The sequence below is a fragment of the Acanthamoeba castellanii genome, assembly GCF_000313135.1.
Source record: "Acanthamoeba castellanii str. Neff unplaced genomic scaffold scf7180000084746, whole genome shotgun sequence".
In the NCBI taxonomy this organism is placed as follows: Eukaryota; Discosea; order Longamoebia; family Acanthamoebidae; genus Acanthamoeba; species Acanthamoeba castellanii.
The window spans coordinates 63999-71809 of NW_004457568.1; the positions used below are offsets into that span (position 1 = coordinate 63999).

General features: G+C 59.8%; 5 protein-coding genes across 5 annotated transcripts in view; 2 read left to right on the plus strand and 3 right to left on the minus strand.

Moving 5' to 3' along the window:
• Window positions 1-133: 133 nt before the first annotated feature.
• Window positions 134-437, minus strand: ACA1_184890 (uncharacterized protein; the record flags this gene model as incomplete). Its single annotated transcript, XM_004342471.1, has 2 exons — window positions 134-238; window positions 324-437. 2 exons carry the CDS (start codon window positions 435-437, stop codon window positions 134-136), a joined length of 219 nt encoding a protein of 72 aa, XP_004342520.1.
• Window positions 438-644: 207 nt separating this feature from the next.
• ACA1_184900 (WD domain, Gbeta repeat domain containing protein) lies at window positions 645-3546 on the minus strand (the record flags this gene model as incomplete). Its single annotated transcript, XM_004342472.1, has 11 exons — window positions 645-839; window positions 946-1449; window positions 1540-1641; window positions 1734-1826; window positions 1922-1990; window positions 2083-2225; window positions 2373-2467; window positions 2543-2601; window positions 2697-2933; window positions 3041-3174; window positions 3246-3546. 11 exons carry the CDS (start codon window positions 3544-3546, stop codon window positions 645-647), a joined length of 1932 nt encoding a protein of 643 aa, XP_004342521.1.
• Window positions 3547-3988: 442 nt separating this feature from the next.
• ACA1_184910 (uncharacterized protein) lies at window positions 3989-5711 on the minus strand (the record flags this gene model as incomplete). The annotated part of the gene is made up of 6 exons (XM_004342473.1): window positions 3989-4312; window positions 4438-4561; window positions 4663-4788; window positions 4872-5001; window positions 5115-5358; window positions 5649-5711. The coding sequence occupies 6 exons, from the start codon at window positions 5709-5711 to the stop codon at window positions 3989-3991; spliced, it is 1011 nt and encodes a 336-aa protein (XP_004342522.1).
• A 455-nt stretch (window positions 5712-6166) lies between these two features.
• Window positions 6167-7123, plus strand: ACA1_184920 (uncharacterized protein; the record flags this gene model as incomplete). Its single annotated transcript, XM_004342474.1, has 1 exon — window positions 6167-7123. One exon carries the CDS (start codon window positions 6167-6169, stop codon window positions 7121-7123), a length of 957 nt encoding a protein of 318 aa, XP_004342523.1.
• A 488-nt stretch (window positions 7124-7611) lies between these two features.
• ACA1_184930 (DNA repair and recombination protein RAD54, putative) overlaps window positions 7612-7811 on the plus strand; it is a gene marked incomplete at both ends in the record, with an annotated part of 2982 nt that continues 2782 nt past the window's right edge. The window contains one exon of the mRNA XM_004342475.1: window positions 7612-7767. Coding sequence (XP_004342524.1) covers window positions 7612-7767 — 156 coding nt within the window. The remainder of the gene's footprint in view (window positions 7768-7811) is intronic.

Below are 7811 nucleotides of genomic sequence, written 5' to 3' on the forward strand. Positions count from 1 at the left end.
TCGACATAGCTCTTCTCCTTCTTCACCTTGGCAGCCACCTCCTTCGCGTGCTGCACTTCCTTGTGGGCCTGGAGGCAAGGGAAAGCAGAACCTGGTCATTTCACGGCTTCTTCTTCTTCATTGAGGTGAGCAGTCAGGCCAAGGGCCATACCTTCTCCTTGCGGTCCTCCAGCATCTTCTCTCGCCTCTTCTCGGCCTCCTCCAGGCTCTGCTGGGGATCATGCAGCCGCCCCGAATGCTACACACATCGCGATGAAGGTGAACCTACCAAACACACTGCAGAAGGACACACACCTGAGAGCAGAGTAGAAGAAAAGGCGAACCTCTCTAGCTTCCTGTTCCAGGTGATGCCGAATCTTTTCGTCCTGCGGGTTTCCCCTCTGGTGGCCGGTGCCAATGTCCACGTCGAACGCCATCGCCTTCTTGTCGGTCGCCATCTTCTTCTAGCTACTACTGGCTGTTGTGGTGTCTACTCTGCAGATGTTTGTTGGTTTGTTTGTTCGTTCTGGTTGTGTGCATTGTCCTGCATTTTTTTGTGCCTGCACCGTGTCGACAAGCCATGAGCTGCTGTTGAGTTTTCGCCTGGAACTCTCTGACATCGCCACTGGCACACGCTGTCAAAAACAGGCCAAGTGGAGCTCCGCTCAGGGACAAGACGCTTCGTCACCTTCTACGATCGAACCCCTGTTCTCGTCGTCGTCTTCGTCGTCTTCTTCTTCGCGAGGGGCACTGGCTGCGCTCTCCTCCCGGCCCTGTTGTCGCTGGCCCAGCTGCTCCCGGCGCTGCCGTAACCGCTCCTCGTACCTCTGCTCCCGCGCGGCCTGCCTCTGTTGCAGAGCCTGCCCAACAACCGGCGGTGAGGTGCGCGTGTCACTGTGTGTCGTGTATCGTGTGTGTCGTGTGCGGTGGTGTGTGTCGTGTCGTGGCCTACACTGCGGTGAGTACCCGGTGTACGTGCTCCCAGGTGCTGGGTCCGCCGCCCGCTCTGAGGAGCCGTCGCAGCGTGTTCCGAAGCGCCCGTTCCTGCGCCCGCTCGTCCGCAGTGGGCTCGTCCCTCATGACCACCGGCTCCTCCTCTTCATCGTTTTCGTTTTCGTTTTCGTTTTCGTCATTGCCGTCGCGCGAGTCGTGACCCTCGCCTTCATCGCCACCGCCATCGCCATCGCTGTCGTCGTCGTCCTGGTCGAGCATGCTGCGCGGTAGCTCATCGGGTGGGAGTGGTCGGTCGTGCTCCGCCATGCGCTCGGCCTCGTCCTCCTCATCGCCGGTCTGACCGCCGCCGCGGCGCCAGGGCGGCGGCGTTCGCGGCTGTCGCCCGGCGCCGAGCGCAGAAGTTACCTCCAGCGGCAAAGCCGGCGCAAAGGCGTTGTCGTCACCTTCGTCGCCCGGCTCGCTTACGAACCGGTAGAGATCCAACATCCGTGCAAAATCCGTCGCCATATCGTTGACCTTGTATCGTTGGTCGTGTGCGTGTGCGGTGGTGCGTGTGCGATGTCAAAGGAAAGGCGCAAGGAGTGGACAGAGGTGGTGGGCCAGTACCATGTTGAGCAGGTCCGCCGACGGGTTGTCCTGGCCCACCTGCGCGATGAGCGTGCCCCAGCCCATGTTGCTTGAAAACGTGAAGTTGTGGTCGTGGAAGACCTGTCGTGCCGTTCGAAGCCCCCAAAAATTAATAAAAGAGAGCAGCAGTCAGTCGCGACTGACGCGGGCAGCTGGGGGGGAGAGAATCGCACCTTGAGCATCTGCTCGCCGTACTTCTGCATGAGGGACTCGACGGCTGTTCGGTGATTGCGCAGGAAGTTCGCCTCGCCCAGGTCGCGCGCCTCCTGGTAGTCATGCGACCACACACACGCACACACGCAGCAGTGAGCCCAATCTAGTCGCGACCGACCACACCTCAGAAGGATTCGAGCCAGCGCACCTCGGCGGTCTTGGCGGCCTTCGCGCGCGGTTTCTTCTTACGTTGTGGGGACCACAGATAGAGCCCTGACTACATCGACAGCGCACGGACGGTGGTCAGCGCTGAAAGAAGAAGAAGAAGAGACGAGCCTCCGCCTCGGCGGGCGCCGACCACACACGTACGTTCTCGATCGAGGAGGAGACCAGCTTGAGCGGCTCGCTGTCGACGGCGTCGACCAGGTGCACCACCGACGAGTGGCCCTCCAGCTGCGTGACCACCTGCCCCGACTCGCGTTCGTAGATGTATATACAGTTGTCCTCCGAACCTGAGGCGCATGCGCGCACAGCTGAGCCGTGGTGTTGTTCCTGTGCAGCATACGCGCCACCGCACAATACGCACACACGCACCACCGCACGACACGCACGCACACACTCACACACGCACCACCGCAAACACACAGTAGGGCTGGTACCGGTGGCGATGTGTCGGTCGTGGTTGAGGAACGTGGAAGAGATGTTGTAGCCGTTGCATTTGTGCTGCGCGTACCGCCGCACGGGACCCTTCCCCCTGCGCCACGGGGGCCGACGGTGTGAGGACGCGGCGTGGCCGCAGGCGGACTGAGCAGTGAGAGGGGACCTGTACCCTTCTCTGGCTTCGTGCGCGTGACCGCCCTTGAGTCGGTTCGTGAACAGGCGGATGTCCTACACACACACAAAACAACACACAACACACAACACACAATACACAACACACGGTGAGTGCTTAAGGGGCGAGTTGGAGGGCGGTGGTGAGTTACCCACAGGGCCAGTGCCGAGTCTCGGGCCGACGACAGCAGCTGGCGATCGTCGAGCGCGACGCTGAGCGTGTTTATCTTGGCCGCGTGTGCGCGGATGTCGGCCACCGACCTGGTACGGCGCCGCATGTCTCTCCTGTCCCACATCTTGATGAAGCCGTCACGAGCGCCCGAGAAGAAGAGGTTGACGTCGGCGTTCATGAACTGGAGGCTGTTGATTGTGTTGAGCTCCGTGTAGACCTGATAACACGACACACACAGCGCACGACACACACACACACACACACACACAACGCGCCACGTTATGCAAGAGAAGAACATGCGCGGCCACGTGAGGTGTGGCGTACGTCGGAGGAGTGGGCGTCGGGGAGCGTGAAGAGGACCCGACCGGTGGCCACGTCCCACCCGCAGATGGTCGACGATACACAGCCAGAGAGCAGCGTCGCGTCGTCCGCCGTGAGCGTCAAGCTGCGTAGCCAGTCTGTTCTCCATTAGCGCACGCGTGTGCGATGGTGCGTGTGCGGTGGTGCGTGTGCGGTGCGTGAAACGCACCCTTGTGATCGTCAAAGGAGTGGACGACGCGGCAGTCGCGCCACAGCTTGATCGTCTTGTCCAGCGAACAGCTGAAGAAGTCGCCCACTACTTGCTCGGCGCTGCCTTCTCCGCTGCCGCGGCTGTGGTGGCTCCACACGAGGTGGGTCACGATCTCCGAGTGGCCCTGGTCGAGGCGGTGCTGCAGCCGCGGCGGCCCACGACTGCCGGTCTGCCAGATTTCGATGCATTCGGCGGCGGCCGTGGCTACGCGGGCGCCGTCGGGGCTGAATCGAACGCAGAAATGGCAGCCCTCGCCCATGGCAGTTGGAGGCGGGGGAGCAGAAGGAGGAGCGGGTGTGGTGGAGGAAGAAGAGGTGAGGATGCATTCGAGGCCCATTCTGCCGATCAACAGGTCGCTGCAGTGCTTCCGCCAGCGCGGAAGCGGCATGGGGGACGATGAGGATGCATCTCGCCTCAACCACGACGGTGCAGGGACGAAAGGGGCCGAGAAGGGAGGCCGAGCGACGAGCTCAACGAGACACGGTCTGAGATCGTGCCCGCCCCCATCTTCATCCTCCCGCTCCATTGTTTTTCTATTCACAATTTCAATTTTGAATCAAATCGAAATAAAATAAAATAAAGCCTTTACTTGGCTGTCTCGGTTCACGCTGTGTCGCCAAGGCCAGCTCTCTTACGCCAGAAGCGTAGGGAGAGGTGAGGATGATGGTGTGACTTATCCTCCTTCTCCGTCCCCTGTCTCGTTATGATTTCCTTCGCGATGGATGAACCGCACGCGCAGCCACTCGGACGAAGGCGATCGACGCAAGGAGAGCGAGAGGAAGAAGAAGCAGGAGAAGGAGAAGGAGCCGGCTCTCCTCCCATCGCTCGAGCTCGCGCCTCTCGCGGGCCTCGCGCTCCCTCAGCTCCCGCTCGTCCTCCTCGCGGCTCCTCCTGTCCGGCGGATAGGGGAAGACCGGCGCGAACCTCTGGGCCGGGGGCGACGGGGTCATCAGGGTCACCTTCTCGCCCTGCTTCGTGAGGAACGCGCCCACGTACACCGGCCACTGCTCCACGTCGGGAAACACCTGCACCCACCGCCCCTCATGAATGTGTGTGGAATGCAACACACGACACGACACGACACGACACGACACGACACGACACGACACGACACGACACGACACGACACACAGAAGGTGGAGGCACGCACGATGGGGTCGTGGACCATCTTGAAGTTCTTGAAGAAGATGACGTAGGGATAGGAAGGGAAGCGGTCCCGGTTGGTCACGGACTCGTCGTAGATGCGCGATCGCGTGTTCTTCGCCTCGACCACCCTGCGCGCCCGGATGTGCAGGCCTGGAGTGTCAGCAAGCAAACATTGCATTGCATTGGGTGGACGAGAGGCTGATGATGAGAAGAAGTGTGAGGGTGGTACCTCCGCCATTCCTGGGGTTTGGGGGTGAACTTGTAGCTCTGGTGGGCCTTGTAGGCATCGTACATGCCGAGCTGCACGCTGATGATGTCGCCCTTCTTGAACCGCGCTTCGTCACGATTCGACTCCCTGCCGACCAGACAGACGTGGTGTGAGTGCGTGTGCGGTCGTGCGTGTGCGATGGCGAGTGCGTGTGATGTGGGCCAACGCACCGATAATTGGCGCGGGATCCGTAAGCGTGGAGGTCACCGTCCCCGAAGTAGCTGATCATGAAATGCAGCGGACAGTCGACCCGCGCCACCGCCGTCCGCACCATGCTCAGTGATATCGAAAAGTAGATGCCTGACCGCGATCACCATCAGACGCACGGCACACACGGCACACGACGCAACACACGACGCAATACACGACACACGACACGACACAACACACGAGAAACGTAAGTGCATGCGTACTGGGCTCTTCGTCGATGGAGAAGTGGGCGAGGTAAAGCTGCTCTTTGGATCGACTGTTGCGGCTGGCGAGGCTGGAGTGCGGGGTGGCGGTGGCGGTGTCGGCCTCGTAGGTGACCCACGCGGTGTGCGAGAAGATGTGCGGGTAGCCCGTGCGGGTGGTCTTGCACACGGCGGCAGAGCCGTCGTCGACCACGTCCACCCCGGAGCCATGTTCGTTCGCGAATCGAATGGCCTTCATGAGTTTCTGTAGAAGTGGTGGTGAGTCAGGACGGAGCCTCTCAGTTCTGTCGAACACGTGCACACCGCACACGCACGCACACAACCACAACACGCACGCCAAGGAGGTGGGAAGAGAAAGGGGTACTCTTGCTAGTTGTTGGTTGGAGTGGATAATGGAGTCAAAGTCTCTGCACACAAGGCACACGCTGGCCAGGTGGGCCTATCCAATAAATGAAACAAATAAAACAACAGTGAGTAATAAAGAACTAAATAACTAAAAGAAGTTGTATTGTAAACGGGAGTGGTTGGCCGCACACGGTAGTTGAGGTATTGAAAGATGAGGTCCCACACTTCGCGTGGAAGGGAATTGCTTGGCATAAAAAAAAAAGGGTGTTTAGGTGGCCTCTTGCAGTGAGTCGCGTATTTATGTGAGCTCACTTGGCGGACTTTGGTTCGTATGTCTTACGGGGGGCCGGTGGTCTGGTGGCCTTGCGTGCGGCATCTTCACGCTGGAGCGGAGGAAAGGCACAAGCAGTAGGGAGGAAATTCCCACACTCCCAAACATGCTCGGAGATAAAAGTGGAGAGCCAACATGTCGACTTCATTCTACACATTCCTTGCTGATTTAATTGCCCAAACCCTTTTTGTTGCCCATATCCATGCAGCGCTCATCTCCTTTCGGCGACTCTTCCCTTGCACGGCCCGACCAAACACAAAGAACGCAACCTCGTTTCGGGCCGGCACATTGGAAGACAAGAACAAACCCAGGCCGGCACTCAAACAATCAGCAGGAGCTGAGGCGAGCAAGCAAGCGAATAGAGTGAGTGATGATGATGGACTTCTCGCTGCATGCGGCGCCGGAGGATGACATCGACCTTGAGTTCGAACTGGCCCAGCTCCAGCGCGGCCGACCCCTCGATACCTGCCTCGCCCCGACCGAGCTCTGCCCATCTAGTTCCTCCTCCTCCTTCTCGCGGTCGTCTTCCACCTGCGACGCCCAGTCCTTCCACCCACATCTTCCCCTCCCTCCACCGCGCTGCGTCGACGCAACCTTGGCACCTTCCTCTTCTTCTTCTTCTTCTTCATCGTCGCCCATGTCTTCTCCTCCCTCTTCACCCGAGCCCCACCGTCAGCAGCATCAACTCGCCGCGGCCGAGACCAGCGCGACGTACCGGGTGTACTACTTCACCCACATGCCGGAGAAGGGGCGCACCATCTGGGTCGTCCTCTTCTGCCGCCGGGTCCACTCCCTCGCCGGCTTCGCGCTCCGGCTCTACACCTCCGGGCCGGCCGGCGCACGGCAGCTGGCCCACACGCTCCGGGCCAACACCGACCTCTCCTGGACCACTGTCCACACCACCAACGAAGGCAATGACGCCGATGATGAAGAAGACGATGATGATGCCGAGGGGGCGCACCAGTACAAGGTGGCGTTCGACTGCCCCAACGACACGTTCGCGGGCCGGGTCTTTGGCGCCGAGCTGGTCGCGACCAGCGGCGGAGGTGGTAGCGAGGTGTGGACGGTCGACCTGGGAGTGATGAAGGTGGTGAGCACCACTTCAGTGCGCAAGCGGCACTATTCGCAGCTTGAGCAGCTGAGCCCGTCGAGGGCGCACCAGCGACTGGTGGCCAACTTCAAGCGGCATCACGCCAGGGACAAAGGCACGGCCAGCAGGCGGCACCACGCCAACGGCAAGGGCGTCAGACAGCGCAGCCGGCGAGGCCTACCATTCCTGCTCGACGAGTACCGCCAGGCCGTGGAGCTGTCCATTGCTCGCACCACAACGTAAGAACTTGGTGTTTGTGTCCACCTAATAGCTGGCGTGTAACATTAGAAGTGCAGAACATCACAACGTGAGAAAGAAACGATTCCACAATATTTCTTGACCTTCTTCTTCGTTCTTCGTTCTTCGTTCTTCGTTCTTTTCAAAAAAGCATGACCGAACACAGTATTCATGTCTCTTGGGCTACGAAGGACCCATAGTCCTATTGCAGACCCTTGGTAACGCTGCTTCAGGAGTAGTTCTCTCTGGTTTTCTTGAAGCCAATGAACCAAAACCTGCCTCCCCGATCTGCTGTGCCAATCCCCATGAAAGCCTGCCGCGGCACCCTTTCCCTTATCGAAGTTGTCGCGACAGCGGTCACCCTCATGCTGCCGCTCCACTTACAAAAAAAAAGGTCATCATCGCGCACTTCTTCTTGCACACAGTCAGACCACCAGCAAGGGTCAAGCTCCAGACTTTCAACAAGAAGCACCACCATCACAATTCCTAAGGAGATGCCCTCGCCTCGACTCTGTGGCGGACGACACACGTTGACGGTGCTGCTGCTGCTGGCGCTGGTGGTCTATGGCGTCGAGTCGGTCAAGCCCCAGAAGAACATCGACAAGAAGAGCACCAAGGTCACCAACCCTCACGCCCTGGCCCACATGAACGTCAAGGCCAAGTTCGGCCCGCGCACTCCTTCGTTCGAGGCCTC